General features: G+C 36.3%; 1 protein-coding gene and 1 non-coding gene across 2 annotated transcripts in view; one reads left to right on the plus strand and one right to left on the minus strand.

The window, feature by feature from the left end:
* Positions 1–1,320: 1,320 nt before the first annotated feature.
* PEX13 (peroxisomal biogenesis factor 13) overlaps positions 1,321–18,355 on the minus strand; it is a 33,664-nt gene continuing 16,629 nt past the window's right edge. The window contains exons 2-4 of the mRNA XM_068973174.1: positions 10,185–10,879; positions 6,220–6,345; positions 1,321–3,890 (exon numbers count right to left, since the gene is read on the minus strand). Of these exons, the coding sequence (XP_068829275.1) occupies positions 3,592–3,890; positions 6,220–6,345; positions 10,185–10,879 (1,120 nt within the window). The 3' untranslated portion in view covers positions 1,321–3,591. The remainder of the gene's footprint in view (positions 3,891–6,219; positions 6,346–10,184; positions 10,880–18,355) is intronic.
* On the plus strand, positions 12,572–12,643 carry TRNAC-GCA (transfer RNA cysteine (anticodon GCA)). The gene has a single exon. It is a non-coding gene; the product is annotated as a tRNA-Cys (tRNA).

Raw genomic sequence — 18,355 nt, forward strand, 5'->3', positions numbered from 1 at the left:
TCCCATGGACTGAGGAGCCTACCTACAGTCCATGGGGTCGCCAAGAGTCGGATATGACTGAGCGACTTCACTTTCACTTTTCACTTTCATGCACTGGAGAAGGAAATGGCAACCCACTCCAGTATTCTTGCCTGGAGAATCCCAGGGACAGAGGAGCCTGGTGGGCTGCCGTCTAAGGGATCGCACAGAGTCGGACACAACTGACGCGACTTAGCAGCAGCAGCAGCAGCAGGCAAAGTTATAAGTACTAGTGAACTAATTTCAACTTTTTTGTGTGAATATGAAATTTGAAATTGATATAAATACCTTGTGCCATTTTAACAGGATGTGAGAAGTTTAAATAAACATGGAAAAAATTACAAAATATATAGCTGCCATAATCTCTTTTGATTTACATTTTTTAAAAAAAGCACTCTTATGTGAGGCAGATATAGCAGCTATCACCAATGTTATCAATGAGGAAACTGAAAAATAATCTTACAGTAAGTAAATCTCACAGTAAGTATTGTCCAGACTAGAATCTAGGTCTCCCAAAACCTAGACCCGAGGTCTTTTTTTAAAATATAAATTTATTTATTTTATGAGGTCTTATTTTAATACATTATTGATTGGAGATGTATCAATACATTTTTTAGAGAGTGATATAATCAGCATCACTGTGAAAAGTTCTTAGAGCTTGAAATTGATCAAGGGCTCATTATACAACTTATGATTGTCATTATCATTCCCATTTTGCTCTGATGGGTTTTTGTTCCAACCTTGTGTATATTTTAAATGCAAGTTTATTTCATAAAATTTTGAGGAAGAAGCATTTTTCAGTGAATTTTATGTAGATACTTTCTCTTCTCTGATTGTGTAAGGGACATATATACAGGGACATATATACTAGTGTCTCAGAAGATGATAGTTCTTCAGAATACAGTTCTGATTCAGATAGAAAAAAGAATAAAAAAAAAAAGAAAAAAAACCTGAGTGATGGATTCTGATACGGAGAGTGAAAATAAAACTCACTGGGCTGGAGACTTTACAGGTGTGTCAGATATAACTACTGGATGTAATAACCCAAAGGGTGCTAGTGAAATAACAGAATTAACTTTTGGGTGGCTGAAATAAAAACTGCTGGCCATAGGTGTTAGTTTCTTCAAAAATTCCCTGGTCAATAATGAGTTAACTCATCTTCAAGGTAATTTTTATATAAGTGTAAATTCAATATTTTCTTTAATCACAATAGAAAAGACACATGGATCTGCAGTAGCTAATATACACAATGATATGAAGAAAAACAGACTTTTACATTAATTGCAATCCTGTAAAGAGTTAACAATTTGTCTTCAGAAAATGTCAATCAACTTTAATATATTTTTATTTGTCCAATAAAATAACTTCACAATCTATTAAAAATAAAATGTTAACTGCATTTAATATTTGTTCTTAGCACAAGATAAAGGACATCAGTATTTATATGACACACTGATAGACTAAATCAAATACCTAAATAAAATGTTAAAACATGAAAATTTATAAAACTTACCTTTTTCCTTTCTATACTGATAAACTACAATCAGAAAAAAATTTAAATGAAACCTGTTTTATTGTTTTAACTTGTGATTATTGTATTTAATTGAAAATGTTTTTGTTTCAGTTTGTAATTTCTACAAAGCAGTCCTTAAATAAGTTTCTACAAAGCAGTCCTTAAATAAGTTTCTAAAAATAACAATATTGAAACCTAAAACTGTCATGATAAGAAAGGTTACAAAATTTCTTTGCTTATTCCTAAATTCCTTTTCTAGATTATTAGAAAAAGAATTTTTAGACACAAATAATGTACATAAAATATATGTTGCAATTTAGCATTCTTAACCAAAAAAAAACCATAAGAAAAGTAAAATTGTTTTTGTCATTTATTTTGTGCTATACTCTTGTCCCTATACATCTTTAATAGCAATCATAAAGACCCCTTTTCTAATCTAAATAGCACCAACTCAAAATTTTACCTCTACTTGCATTCAATTTAGATGTCTCAACATCAAATTTGATAATTTGTTTTATAAAAAATTAGTTTCAAGAACAAAATTTCCATAAATGACTTTCTAACAAAGCAGAGCAGAACCTCTAACTGTAGAATACAAATGGAAAATAATATATAAGTAACTTAATCTCCTCAACTGGAAGGTCTGAAGAACTAGGTGTTAGAAAAATACGTCTAGATAACAATTTTACTATTTTATTACTTTTTTCTGCATGGGGTCAACACTGTATTTTAAATAATACATTACTTACTATATTGTCACAAAAGAGAGTTTCCCAAGAAGCATTTAGTAAAATTCTATGTTGATTATTCATATACTTGGTTCCGAATGTTTTAATTTCAACTATTCCAGAATTACTTAGTTGTTGAACATAAACTCTATAAGATCAAAGTCTTTATCAAATAATTTCAAGTTTTCAACAATATCTGTAATATATTTTCATACTCTGTATAACTGATATTATCTTTGTAATATGATAATAGCAAGTATATGAATTTTCCAATTTTGTGGGGAAATATTCAGTGTACTGAAATTTAACTGTACCTAAAATCATTCCTAAACAAGTCAAATAATATTATCATATTCTAAATGGCAATTCAGCATTTATAGTCTCAGTAGTAAAAACTGAACCTAAAAGAAATATGTACCTAATGTAATACACTCTCAATGTTTAAGGAATAGCCTGAATATGGAATTAAAAAAATAATTTTAATAGGTAAAAGCAGAGAATCTGTGAAAAGATTTAAAATCATTACTGCTAGAATTGAGTTGCAAACTTAAAGAACTTGAGTCTAGGCTGGAGAAAAACAAAGTAAATCTTTCAGATTAAGAATTCTAATTCACCTAGGATGAAAACTAGTCATACATATAAAAAGTCATATGACCCTCTGAAGAAAAGGAAGCAATCTGTAAGAAAGATAAATTATAGCCTTTTTACTAGCAAGGAAAACTATTCAGGCTAACTATCACCCTGGAACCATTTCCTTCACAATGCTTTTAGCAACCTTTCTAAGACAGAATTTTCAAAAATACAATAAAACATAATAGCATTAATTGTTGTTGGGTGAAAACATTTTACTACTGTCTAAAGCAAACCCAATACTGGATGTAATACACATCAGAAAATTTTTATTATTCAGTTTATTTAAAGTTGTAGAAAAATTAGCCTGTTCTCATGCAGTCACTCAATTCCTGAGGATTCCAAGTCAATTAAACTAGAATTTTAAAATGTATTAGTGATCCCTACTATAGCAAACTGTATTCTACAGTTCATCAATCTTACTCTTTCAGGAGAAACACAGGGTTTCAAATAAGATGAAAATGATAGTCTCCATAATCTTATAATCTAGGCTAAACAAATATCCTCATGGTCCAATAACTCGTAAAACATAACCATATGGTCACTAGACCAACATACTAGTGTACAACTTTAATAACTTCTAGCAGCAAAACATCTTAAATAGTCATTAACAAATGTTTTCATTGGATTGTAGATTAATTTCTTTGTAAGAAGAAATTTTTAAAAAGTACTCTATAGTTCAACTTCAGGCAAACAATGAAATCAAAGATCTTGTTTAGCTCCATTTTTCCCAGTGGAATCAGATGCAACTGGAACCTTATTAGTTTCAACAAAAACAGATTCAAAGGCAGCTTCCTGGTCATCCAAAGAATCAGCAGCTGTGGCTCCTTTAATTAGTGTTGTGTTGGTAAAAGACTGTTGCTGCTTGGAAATTTTACTGGATTCCACTGTTTTTCTACCTCTTCTTTTACCAAGAATTTTGACATAATTAGCAGGTATAAGTCCTGTTGTTTGACCATCAAGACTGGCCAGAAGCCAACCACGCACTCTGGGTTGTTGTTCTGATGGAAGAAAAGACAGCCTTGTAATTATAACATACTTTGAAGGTCCAACAGAATATTGATAGCAAAATGTTAAAATCTGTGTTATACTTACATAGTATAGTATACTCATAAATAAATAGTGCACATGAATATTTAAAATCAAGATGACTAGGCTCAATTCTAGGATCCCTTCTTACAACATTTTTTAATTTTGTATTTATGAAAATTTTTTTCAGCCTTGAAGAACATAAAGTTTATGTCAGTTGGTGCGTTCATAGAGAAAAAAAATTCAGTTCTCTCAAAAGCTGAAAATTAACATCAATGTCTTTCGCATTTTAAATTGAAATTTAAGGAATGAGTATCTCACTATTTCTTGATAAGTTAGAGTGAGTATAGAAAATAGATACATTCATTTATATAAGCCAGCTTTCTTTATATATTTTTGGCTGAAATTTAAAAAAATCCATTCTATGTGATTACGATTCACAATCCTGAAGGACAATGAATGTTAATTTTAACCCAAGGTGGGCAAAAATTGAAGACCTCAGTTACCTACAGCCACATAACAAAAAGTTAATACTCTAAGCTTAAAGTAGAAAAGATTATTTAAATACTCCCACCTATTTAAAAAGAAAATTTACTGAAGCATAGTTGCTTTACAATATTGTGCTATTTTTATTTATGTCTTTAAAAAGCTGTTAAGTTTTAGTTCAAAACTGTAATTCCAGCATAATGTGACATTTTCATGTTTCTCTATAAGAAGGAAAAAAAGTTAAATTAACCATGTCTGTGACTGATTTTGTTCTAAATGCCCTAACTTATCTATGTTAGCAATGAATAAAGAAGCAAAGCCAAAGTGTTAAAAGGCACTATTAGTTGAAGAATAATCTGGGATATAAAATGTTTCTGGAATATTATAATTGAAAGAATCCACATTTGATCTTTACTTTTAATTTATTAAAACTAATTATCTGTATCTTCCTCTAACAATAAATCTTAAAAAGAAAGAATTGTTTTGAAATCTAAGTAAATCACTATTTTGACTAGAAGAAAAACGTGAATATAATACCTAGCAGCCAGAATTTTTCTTAAATTTACATTATTTAAAATTTTTTCTTGGAAGCCTAGGTTTTGTGTGTGAAGAGATGAGGCAGAGATTTAGCAAATTTGATCCAAGATTTTCAACTAGTTACTGAATTAAACTAATCATTTGAACACTGAAGATATTTCTTCCTTATGTAAAGAGTGACTAACACCAATAAAATGGCAGTTTCCATTAACAGATCACATGGATTAAACTACAGGTTCTGAAGTCAGATAAACCTGGGTTCACAGTACATCTCCATTACATTTTAGGTAACACTGGACAACTCACTCATTCTGAGTTTCAGTTTTCTCATGTGTAAGCCAGGAACAGAATAATAACAGTACTTACTTCCCAGTATTATTATAAGGTTTAAATGAAATATGTAGTGTTTAGTACATTTATTTTTTTCTTTTTTTGACCACTCTGCAGTTAGTGGAATCTTAGTTCCTCAACCAGGGGTTGGACCCTGGCTCTAGGCAGTTTAGAGTACTGAGTCCTAACCACTGGACTGCCAGGGAATTCCCCCCTGGTACATACTAAGCAGTCTATAAATGACCATTCTTATTATTGTTACTAGTATCTTTACCAACAAAATGCGACTTTTCATAGCAAAACAATCCCTACAAATACACACATACAAAAAATCATTTTTTGTTTTTGGTAAATCTATAAAACTTCTGATCATTAAGTGGAGGAAAAGGCCATTTTGTTTGGAGCCATTAAAAACTATTAGCAATCTGGTCTGAAAATTAACCTGAATGTCTATAAATTTCTGGCTGAGGTTCTTTAATACTTTATGATAATAATTCCTAAATATTCATGTTGAAGTCTCTAAGGCAAACATGATTCAAGTAAAAAAGCAACACTAGTCTCAGCAACAAAAGACCAACAGGGATGTCTTAAGATGATGCCAGGCAATTACTTTGGTTTATTAGGTTCTTTACATTTAGTGCTTACCTCATGTTTTGGGTTTGGTAATTAACTTGGAATTCAAATGTTTTAAGTTTAGAAGAGATCATATAAACAAAATCTTTCCTTATCTCAGTGAAATATTGGAACAACTTTGCTGAGACATTTCTCTCCCACTCCCCCAGATTTCAAAGGTTTACACTGACAAAAAGAAATTCTAGTAACTACCTCTAAGTTAACTGACAATGACCAAGATCCTTTTTGTCCCCCACGATGCTTTAATGCAGTTTTCAATACATTTACAAATTCTAAAAGTACACAGGTAATTCCCATTTATTCATGTTTTCTTACCTTTGAGAGCTAAGTTCAGCATATCACCAGCACGGAAAGAAATTTCTTCTTCAGATACAGCAACAAAATCATATTCTGCTCTAGCAACTACATGGTCATCCTCACCACTTGCCCAGTTGGTATTGTCTATAAACCAAATTAAGAATTAAGATTATGTTCAGTTCAGTTCAGTTCAAGTCGCTCAGTCATGTCTGACTCTTTGCGACCCTATGAATGGAAGTTAAAAAAAAGATATTCCAGTGGCTGTGGTTTGCAAGCTATATAAACTTATCTGCCAAGAGAAGAGCTGTCCCACAAAGTAATTTCCACAATTAACACTATGTAAGATCAACAATATGTTTATTACAATATCTTTTATATAGTTTTTCCTTTTCTTTAAGTTCCAAATTCTAGTTTCCTTATTTTAAGCCAGGGGTTGGCAATTTTTTTTAATAGAATGAAATAATTTTGATAGGAAATATTTTAAACTTTTTAGGCCATGAGGCAAAATTTAACATGTTGTGTAGTTTCTTATAAAATGACAGAAAAAAATTTTCCATACATTTTATGAAAAATTCAAAATATAATAATTGAGTTCTTTTTTTGTAATATAGATCTATTGTAAAGAATGGAATCTTTTTGGGGTAGGATAATATTTCATTTAATTTGGGGTTCAAAGATAATATTTTCTATCATCTATTAACAATCGCAAATATACATCTGTTGACACTAATTTGTAATGAAATTTAAGGTATCTCATTTTGGAAATGTTTTTTCAAAGATATGCATTGCTAAATTCTAATGCCAATTCATTGAATATGTGATTTTAATAAGCATATTCATCCTAAGAAGGTGAATAGCACAGAAGTTAAGTTCTCTTGATATTAACCTTTTAACATGCCATTTCATTAGAAACTAATCACTTTCAAATGAACATTAAATGGAAGGTCTTCAATGGCAGTTAAATGGGTTCTGAAATATGGACATTTCCTCCACACTTGTGTGGAGGTCCAAAAACACCTCTGAATTGTAGAATGACACAGAAAAGTGTAACTGCAGCTAATTAATGTGCGAACGGAAATCTTGTTTCATTAACTTTTGACAGCCTATGAGGTATAAAAGCAATGTGACATTACTTGTGATTCAAACAATATTTGTTGTAAAAGTAATTTTACTCCACTGCTATTTTGCCTTACAGTTTTAGGTTGGATTCATTAAGAAGATTACCAAGTCTGCAGCAAAGACTGATTTTTAAAGCCACTTAGTGTTTTCTAATAGTGGCTCATAGTGATTCTTGTTTTTCAGAAAAATTTCAATCTTGGCCTTGATCCTCCCAAAACAGTAATAAAACTTAACCACCGAGTGCTCAGTCATCTCACTGCTGTAGGGCAAGTCAGTATCTTCAGCTTCTTCTGATAAAAATTCACAGAACTGGTAACAGTTATGTCCACAAGAATGGCTGAAGTTCATCTTTGACATTAGTAGTTCAATAAGATATGATAAATTCAAATATTTTATGCAGTGTACCTGCTGATGAAGAATACTATGAATAACTATAGGCTTTAAAAACTATATATTCAAAATTCTGTAAATTTTGTCCTGCCCAGTCTTCTGTTACACACAAATTTTTACCATTAGTTACAACACATCTCTGTAGATGTAACTTCAAGTTGGATTAGTGTTTTCCAACTGCTTTGAAAAATACTCATCTGTAGTTGTTCCCTGCAGTCTGTTCACAGAGGCAACATCTTCAATCACTTCAAACTCAACAGGATTCTTCCAATAAACTACCGAACAGTATCAATATCTATTGGGTCTTCATAAGCCAAGTAAATCCATTCAAGCCAAGTAAATCCATTTGCCTAGTTTTAAAATGACTATTGCTGTTGTTTCAAATACTCTTCCAGAAACTGTTCTCCCTGGAATGTTAATAGTCTCAAACAAGTTTACTTTCTCTGAACATATTTCCTTGGCTGTTGCAATAACCAATGGTAAACAGATTTCCTTGCTAATCTGACAAAGCAGCCCCTCAGAAACTTACTTTGATTGCAGGCTTATTTTTCTTTGTTTGCTCCTTCTCCCCAACCCTGTTTTCGGGTGAGGGAATTCTGTTCTGATGAGATATTCCATTTTGAATTTTCTGATTTTTCTGACTGTTGACTTCCTGTTAGTTGGGAATACTGTGATGAGTGCTCAGTCTGGGAATGGTGATGTATACTGTGTCACTTTAACATAGCTATGTTGTCACTGCATAACAAATGCAATGCTTTCTGCCACCTAATTCACTACTATTCAATCCAGACAATACTGCGCCTTCAAAGTGTGACATTCAAAGTATACTTCACTGTTCCTTTCTCATGAGGCATGTCTACACTCATAATAAAAAATATGTACTGCAGTTTAACAATACATGTCTCACTCAATACACTGTCAAGTTATAATACTGAGATATGCAGTGTGTAGAACAAGTGCAAGGCAACAAGAGTACCAACAAAGACAGGGTTTCTGTTATAAACTAATCAACTCTGGTCTTTCAGTACATAAGCAGCCATAATAAAACACACATGAATGAATGTGGCTATGTTCTAATAAAACTTTACTAATGGACACATGCTCCCTCTCTGGCCTCAGATTAAAAAATCACCTCTCCTTTTCACCTGTCTTGGATTGTATCCTTTCCTACTCTTACAGGAGGCTGCATCTTTTGACTCCTCTCTGTGGAAATTAAGATCTTCCATTTCTAGGTTCCAATATAATTTCTCAGCCTTACTTTCCAGTATCCTTCTATCCAATATTATAGGACAGTTGATGAACAATTCTTATAGTTCCTGCCTATATACTTTTGTTCAAGCTATTTCATCTGCTTCACAGTCTTGTTTTTTTCTTACATAACTGATGGAACAGTATCTGTCTTTGCAAAATCTAACTTAGATGCTACTTCTTTCTAGATACGAATAGTCAAAAAATGTCAGCTTCAATTCTAAATAGAGATAATACTCTGTACCAGTTGACAGAATAGGGGCTTAACAGTCAAAAGATGCCTCATTTTGGTTTTGGCTTATTAAAGATGTGACCCTGAGCAACTACTTCTTTGAACTTTAGTTCTATCACTTGTAAAATGAGGATAATTCCTCTTAGGATTGTTGTAAGAATTAAATGAGTAAAATACTCAAAATACATAGCAATGTCTTTCAAATAAAAAAGGTTCCATAAATCTTGTGTTTCTCACCAACTGTCATACTCCTTACACTCTTTATGCCTCACTACAATTACCTATATATGTACCTCACTTACTTCCCTCTCAGTACATTTTAAAAAGGATAAGGGGTTTAATTTCCTATGTTATCTCTGTATCTTCTACAGCATCAAGTTTAGTACTTTCTGAACAGCAGTTAAGTCATGTGTGCTGTTAAACTGAACTAACCAAGAATAAATCAACAAGTCTGTTTTTGCTATATGTTCCTCTTCCAGTTTTTTTCCTAATCAAATTAATATTTTTATTGAGATATAATCTACATATCATATTAATTTCAGGTGTACAACATAGTTGTTTGATATTTGTATATATTCTGAAGTGATCACCACAGTTTATCTATTTAAAAATTATCAACATGTATAGTTACAAAATATTTTTCCTGTTCCTCTTCCAGTTTTGAAGTTCTTAACTGAAAAAAAAAATAACTCAATCAAAAGATTAAATACAAATGAATATAAAAAAGCTAATTAACTAAGCTATTATTGAAATTTAAGATTTATACATATATATAGTATTTTCTGTTTCGATGTATACCATTTTTTAAAGGTCTTTATTGAATTTAGCATTGCTTCCGTTTGGATGTTTTGGTTTTCTGTGAGGTATGTGGGATCATAGCTCTCTGACCAGATATTGAACCCACACCCTCTACGTTGGAAGATGAAGTCTTAACTGCTGGACCACCAGGGAAATCCTTGTTACATGGTTGTTAAACCCATTCTATTACTCTTACCTGTTACTTCATCACTGTGAGTAGATAGCAGTTTCCAGATGAGGTAAGGACCACCAAGGATAACGGCAAAGAATAAGAATATTGGCCAAGATTTTGCTGAGTTAGCAGCTCTGTCCTCAGCACCAAGACAAGCCACGGTTCCTTCACTTTCTGCCCATAGGTCCTCATTCTCCAAGCCTCTTCTTAAACCTATCATCCACTGTAACCGTCTATAAAGATATCTTATAGTCCTAACTAATGCAAAAGCTGAAAAAACCTTTGTGAAGTGTATTTTTAATCGGGAAAAGTGGTTTGCCACATCCAATACAGCCCTGAAACTGTTATAGACAGCTGAAAAAGTAGCATCCATCATCATGCTGACAGAGGCAAATGCATGCACAATGCTTTCAATGGACTGAAATGCACCTCTGCTGCTTTCTTCAGCTTGCTGAACGAATCTACTAGGTGGAAGATCATCTATACGAAGGCGGTTATAGCCCAGCCCATTATATCCGTAACTATAAGGGCTATAGCTTCCATAAAATGAATTTCCATAGGCACCATATCCAGAAGAAAATGAACTGTAAGCAGGTCTGAAAGTGTTCAAATTGCTGCTTCCTGTCTGCTGTGATGGCCTTGGAAGGATGGGTGGTGGCACTCTGGTAAGTGTTGGTTGTCCAGGTCTTGTCAATAAAGTAGGACCCAAATCAGCAGATCTAAAACCGAAAAAGATTCAAAATTGTAACTTAAGCAGACAATAAACTCATTCAAAGTAACTACTAAACTTGCTATATAAACAGTATTATGACTCTACTGAGTTCAGTTCAGTTGCTCAGTCGTGTCCAATTCTTTGCAACCCCATGAACCTCAGCACGCCAGGCCTCCAACTCCCAGAGTCCACTCAAACCCATATCCATTGAGTCGGTGATGCCATCCAACCATCTCACCCTCTGTCATCCCCTTCTCCTCCTGTCCTCAATCTTTCCCAGTATCTTTTCCATTGAGTATCGGCTCTTCACATCAGGTGGCCAAAGTACTGGAGTTTCAGCTTCAACATCAGTCCTTCCAATGAACAACGAGGACTGATCTCCTTTAGAATGGATCTCCTTGCAGTCCAAGGGACTCTCAAGAGTCTTCTCCAAGACAACAGTTCAAAAGCATCAATTCTTCTGCGCTCACCTTTCTTTATAGTCCGAACTCTCGCATCCATACATGACTACTGGAAAAACCATAGCTTTGACTAGATGGACCTTTGTTGGCAAAGTAATGTCTCTGCTTTTTAATATGCTATCCAGGTTGGTCATAACTTTCCAAGGAGTAAGCGTCTTTTAATTTCATGGCTGCAATCACCATCTGCAGTGATTTTGGAGCCCAGAAAAATAGTCAGTCACTGTTTTCACTGTTTATCCATCTATTTGCCATGAAGTGATGGGACCAGATGCCATGATCTTCGTTTTCTGAATGTTGAGCTTTAAGCCAACTTTTTCACTCTCCTCTTTCACTTTCGTCAAGAGGCTCTTTAGTTCTTCTTCACTTTCTGCCATAAGAGTGATGTCATCTGCATATCTGAGATTATTGATATTTCTCCCTGCAATCTTGATTCCAGCTTGTGCTTCCTCCAGCCTAGTGTTTCTCATGATGTACTCTGCATATAAGTTAAATAAGCAGGATGACAATATACAGCCTTGATGTACTCCTTTTCCTATGTGGAACCAGTCTGTTGTTCCATGTCCAATTCTAACTGTTGCTTCCTGACCTGCATACAGATTTCTCAAGAGGCAGGTCAGGTGGTCTGGTATTCCCATCGCTTTCAGAATTTTCCACAGTTTATTGTGATCCACACAGTCAAAGGCTTTGGCATAGTCAATAAAGCAGAAATAGATGTTTTTCTGGAATTCTCTTGCTTTTCCCATGATCCAGCGGATTTGGCAATTTGCTCTCTGGTTCCTCTGCCTTTTCTAAAACCAGCTTGAACATCAGGAAGTTCATGGTTCTTGTATTACTGAAGCCTGGCTTGGAGAATTTTAAACATTACTCTACTAGCATGTGAGATGAGTGCAAATGTGTGGTAGTTTGAGCATTCTTTGGCATTGCCCTTCTTTGAGACTGAAATGAAAACTGACCTTTTCCAGTCCTGTGGCCACTGCTGAGTTTTCCACATTTGCTGGCATATTGAGTGAAGCATTTTCACAGCATCATCTTTCAGGATTTGAAAGAGCTCAACTGGAATTCCATTACCTCCACTAGCTTTGTTCTTAGTGATGCTTCCTAAGGCCCACTTGACTTCACATTCCAGGATGTCTGACTCTAGGTGAGTGATCACACCATCATGATTATCTGGGTCATGAAGACCTTTTTTGTACAGTTCTTCTGTGTCTTCTTGCCACCTCTTGTTAGTATCTTCTTCTTCCCTGGTGGCTCAGACGGTAAAGCGTCTGCCTGCAATGCAGGAGACCCAGGTTCAATCCCTGGTTTGGGAAGATCCCCTGGAGAAGGAAATGGCGACCCATTCCAGTACTCTTGCCTGGAAAATTCCACGGACTGAAGGGCTTGGTAGGCTACAGCCCATGGGGTCGCAGAAGAGTTGGACATGACTAAGCGACTTCACTTTTCTTTTCTCTTAGGTCCCTACCATGTCTGTCCTTTATTGAGCCCATCTTTGCATGAAATATTCCCTTGGTATCTCTAATTTTCTTGAAGAGCTCTCTAGTCTTTCCCATTCTATTGTTTCCCTCTATTTCTTTGCACTGATTGCTGAGGAAGGCTTTCTTATCTCTCCTTACTATTCTTTGGAACTCTGCATTCAGATGGGTATATCTTTCCTTTTCCCCTCTGCTTTTCGCTTCCCCCTTTTTTTTTTTCGCTTCCCTTCTTTTCGCAGCTATTTGTAAGGCCTCCTCAGACAGCCATTTTGCTTTTTTGCATTTCTTTTTCTTGGGGATGGTCTTGTTTCCTGTCTCCTGTACAATGTCATGAACCTCTGTCCATAGTTCATCAGGCACTCTATCAGATCTAGTCCCTTTAATCTATTTCTCACTTTCACTGTATAGTCATAAGGGATTTGATTTAGGTCATACCTGAATGGTCTAGTGGTTTTCTCCACTTTCTTCAATTTCAGTTTGAATTTGGCAATAAGGAGTTCATGATCTGAGCCTATTAAATCTAGTAAATAGGTTCTACTAAAGATTTTCTAGAGTAAGGAATAATCTCTAATATCCAAATGCTTAGAATCTGTGTTATGAAGAAACTGGATAAGATAACATGGCTGACTAAACTCTTTTGCTTGTTTACTTGTGCTTGCATTAGTAGTAGTATCCTCAACCTGGGGTTTCTTTTAAAGACGTATGTCCATTTTCTCAGAGTTAGTTACAACTTGGTATCTATCCATCCTTACACCTAAAATGGCACTATCTTAACTACTGTAGTTTTATAATAGTTCTTAATAGCCAATAAAACAAGTCTTCCCACATTATTCTTCACCTTCAGCAGTGTCTTGGCTATCTGACCCATTGAATATCCAGATACATTTTAGAATCAGAGTTTGAAGTACTATACTGCTCTCCCTGCAAAAGCCCTATTAAGATTCTGATTTGGGATTACACTAAATTCATAGATTAATTTCAGGTAGTCAACATCTCCAAAATACTGAGTTTAAACTTAAGATTATAATATATGCTCCATTTACTTATATCTTAAGGATTTTTCTCAATATTTTTTTTAAATAACCACCGAGTCTCAGTGTTTTATAGTTTACTGTGTGGAGGTCTTTCTTTAGATTTACTTCTATATATTTGGGGGGTTTTGATGTTATTGTAAATGGTGTCTTTCTAAAATTTCTCTTTGTTGCTGTTATATAGAAATAATTGATTAAAAAAATATAGTCCTTGTCTCTAGCAACCTTATTTTGGATTCTTTTGTATTTTCTAGAATTTTAAATATCTGTGGTCATACTGTATGTGAATAACAATAGGTTTTCTTCCTTTTTTCAATTCTTATAGCTTTGATTACTAAGCATTGCATCTAGGACTTGCAGTACAATCTTGAATAAACGGAATGATAAAAGGCATCCTAGTCTCATTCCCAGTCTCAAAGGGAGAATTTTTAAGATGGCACTGCCGATTATTATGTTTGCTATAGGCTATAGACCTAGTAGTTCCTTTTCTACTTTTAAGGAATGTACAGGGCAGTGGTGGTTCTAAGTGGAGGATATTCCTGACCCAGGGATCGAAACTGTATCTCTAGTGTCTCCCGAACTGGCAAGTAGATTCTTTACCACTGGCACCACCTGGGAAGCCTAGTGGTTCCAATATCAAATGGCAAATTTCAACAATGCAAAAACCACAATTACTTTCACACCAACCTAATATATATAAAATCAATAACTAATAAGAACCTAATGTATAGCACAGGGAACTCTACTCAGTACCCTGTAATGGCCTATATGGGAAAAGAATATAAAACAGTGGATACTTGTATATGCATAATTGATTCACTTCCTGTACATTTGAAACATGACATTGTAAATCAATTATCAGTTCAGTTCAGTTCAGTCGCTCAGTCGTGTCCGACTCTTTGCAACCCCATGAATCGCAGCACGCCAGGCCTCCCTGTCCATCACCATCTCCCAGAGTTCACTCAGACTCACGTCCATTGAGTCCATGATGCCATCCAGAAACCTCATGCTGGATCATCCCCTTCTCCTCCTGCCCCCAATCCCTCCCAGCATCAGAGTCTTTTCCAATGAGTCAACTATTCGCATGAGGTGGCCAAAGTACTGGAATTTCAGCTTTAGCATCATTCCTTCCAAAGAAATCCCAGGGTTGATCTCCTTCAGAATGGACTGGTTGGATCTCCTTGCAGTCCAAGGGACTCTCAAGAGTCTTCTCCAACACCACAGTTCAAACGCATCAATTCTTTGGCACTCAGCCTTCTTCACAGTCCAACTCTCACACCCATACATGACTACTGGAAAAACCATAGCCTTGACTAGACGGACCTTAGTCGGCAAAGTAATGTCTCTGCTTTTGAATATGCTATCTAGGTTGGTCATAACTTTTCTTCCAAGGAGTAAGTGTCTTTTAATTTCATGGCTGCAGTCACCATCTGCAGTGATTTTGGAGCCCAAAAAATAAAGTCTGACACTCTTTCCACTGTTTCCCCATCTATTTCCCATGAAGTGATGGGACCAGATGCCATGATCTTCATTTTCTGAATGTTGAGCTTTAAGCCAACTTTTTCACTCTCCTTTCAGTTTCATCAAGAGGCTCTTTAGTTCTTCTTCACTTTCTGCCATAAGGGTGGTGTCATCTGCATATCTGAGGTGATTGATATTTCTCCCTGCAATCTTGATTCCAGCTTGTGCTTCTTCCAGTCCAGCGTTTCTCATGATGTACTCTGCATAGAAGTTAAAGAAGCAGGATGACAATATACAGCCTTGACGTACTCCTTTTCCTATGTGGAACCAGTCTGTTGTTCCATGTCCAGTTCTAACTGTTGTTTCCTGACCTGCATACAGATTTCTCAAGAGACAGGTTAGGTGGTCTGGTATTCCCATCGCTTTCAGAATATTCCACAGTTTATTGCGATCCACACAGTCAACGGCTTTGGCATAGTCAATAAAGCAGAAATAGATGTTTTTCTGGAATTCTCTTGCTTTTTCCATGATCCAGCAGATGTTGGCAATTTAATCTCTGCTTCGTCTGCCTTTTCTAAAACCAGCTTGAACATCAGGAAGTTCACGGTTCACGTATTGCTGAAGCCTGGTTTGGAGAATTTTGAGCATTACTTTACTAGCATGTGAGATGAGTGCTATTGTGCGGTAGTTTGAGCATTCTTTTGCATTGCCTTTCTTTGGAATTGGAATGAAAACTGACCTTTTCCAGTCCTGTGGCCATTGATGAGTTTTCCAAATTTGCTGGCATATTGAGTGAAGCACTTTCACAGCATCATCTTTCAGGATTTGAAAGAGCTCAACTGGAATTCCATTACCTCCACTAGCTTTGTTCATACTGATGCTTTCTAAGTCCCACTTGACTTCACATTCCAAGATGTCTGGCTCTATATTAGTCATCTTAGTGAGCTGGCTCACTAAGCGGGGCCGAGAGGAGCTACCCCACGTCCGAGGTCAGGGGCAGTGGCCTAGAGTGCCAGGCTGCGACGGCACAGGAACGGCGGAGAGGAGCTACCCTGCGTCCGAGGTCAGGGGCTGCGTCCGAGGTCAGTGGCGGCAGCTGGGACGAGCTACCCCACGTCCGAAGTCAGGGGCGGTGGCCGGGAGGAGACACCCCGAGTCCCAGGTCAGGGGCAGCGGCCAAGAGGAGCTACCCCGTGTCCGAGGTTAGTGGCGGCCGGGAGGAGATACCCCGAGTCCGAGGTCAGGGGCGGCGGCCAAGAGGAGCTGAGCTACCCCGCGTCCGAGGTCAGTGGCGGCGGAAGAGCTACCCTGTGTCTGAGGCCAGAGGCAGCCGGGAGGAGACATCCCGCGTCCGAGATCAGGGGCGGCCAGGAGAAGCCACCTCGCGCCCGAGGCCAGGGGCGGTGACCTTGAGGAGCCACGCCGAGCTCGAGGCCAGGGGCGGCAGCTGGGAGGAGCCACCCGAGGAGTGGTGGCTGTGCAGGCAGGAGCTATCCCACGTTGAAATCAATTATACTCCAATAAAAATTTTCTTTTAATGCCAGTTGAACTAAATAGTGTGTTTAGGGTCAATGTTCTACATGCTGGTACAAATTTCCTATCTTGTTGTGGACTGCTAGTACATAGTTTGAAAAATAGCATCCACCCCATAGATTCTCAGTAGCTACAGAACACACCTGTGGTGTCTAATCAGTTTCTAACCCAACAAGTTATTACTCTTGATTGCTATTTTTGTTCTAGAAATTCCTTTCCTTTTTTAATAGTTTCCAATTCTCTGTCAAAATTCTTCTTTTATTGCCCTCAACATATTAAACATAATTTAAAGTCTCTTTGAGACACAGATGTATAGAACAGTCTTTTGGACTCTATGGGAGAGGGCGAGGGTGGGATGATTTGGAAGAATGGCACTGAAACATGTATATTATCATATGTGAAACAAACCGCCAGTCCAGGTTCAATGCATGATACAGGATGCTTGGGGCTGGTGCACTGGGATGACCCAGAGGGATGGGATGGGGAGGGAGGTGGGAGGGGGGTTCAGGATGGGGAACACATGTACACCCGTGGCGGATTCATGTCAATGTATGGGAAAACCAATACAATACTGTAAAGTAATTAGCCTCCAATTAAAATAAATTTATATTAAAAAAAAATAAGAGTCTCTTTGATAATGCCAATATCTAGAGTCCCTATGAATCTTTTTTTTCCTAGCTGTTTACTTAGCTAACATTTATGTTGTATAATGTCCTCCTGGGTCTGGCTATTTGATTTTTCTGTGCATCAGCAATCATTATTGTAGCAATAATTTGAGATTCTGGATGATGTTCTCCTTATCTAGATGTGCTTCATTCTAGATATTGTTTCTTTTTAAAAATTGAAATGTAGTTGATTTACAATGTTTTGTTAGTTGCAGGTATACAGCAAAGGGATTCAGCTATATATATATACATGTACAATCAAAGCTATGGTTTTTCCAGTAGTCATGTATGGATGTGACAGTTGGGACATAAAGAAGGCTGAGCACTGAAGAATCGATGCTTTTGAACTGTGGTGCTGGAGAAGACTCTTCAAAGTCCCTTGGATAGCAAACGAGATCAAATCAGTCAAATCCTAAAGAAAATCAACCCTGAATATTCATTGGAAGGACTGATGCTGAAAATGAAGCTCCAATACTATGGCCACCTGATGGGAAGAGCTGACTCACTGGAATAAGACCCTGATGCTGGGAAAGATTGAAGCCAAGAGGAGAAGGGGACGACAGAGAATGAGATGATTGGATGACATCACCAACTCAGTGCACATGAGTTTGAGCAAACTCTGGAAGATAATAAGGACAGGGAAATCTGGCGTGCTGCAGTTCATGGGGTCACAAGAGTCAGACACGACTGAGTGACTGAACAACAAAATAAGTGCACATACATATACGTAACTGAACATATACATTCTTTTCCAGATTTTTTTCTATTATAGGTTATTACAAGATAGTGAATGTAGTTCCCTGTACATTAGCTCCCTGTGCTATATACAGTAGGTCCTTGTTGTTGTTTATCTATGTTAT

This window comes from Capricornis sumatraensis, chromosome 1 (assembly GCF_032405125.1).
Source record: "Capricornis sumatraensis isolate serow.1 chromosome 1, serow.2, whole genome shotgun sequence".
NCBI classification, from domain to species: Eukaryota; Metazoa; Chordata; class Mammalia; order Artiodactyla; family Bovidae; genus Capricornis; species Capricornis sumatraensis.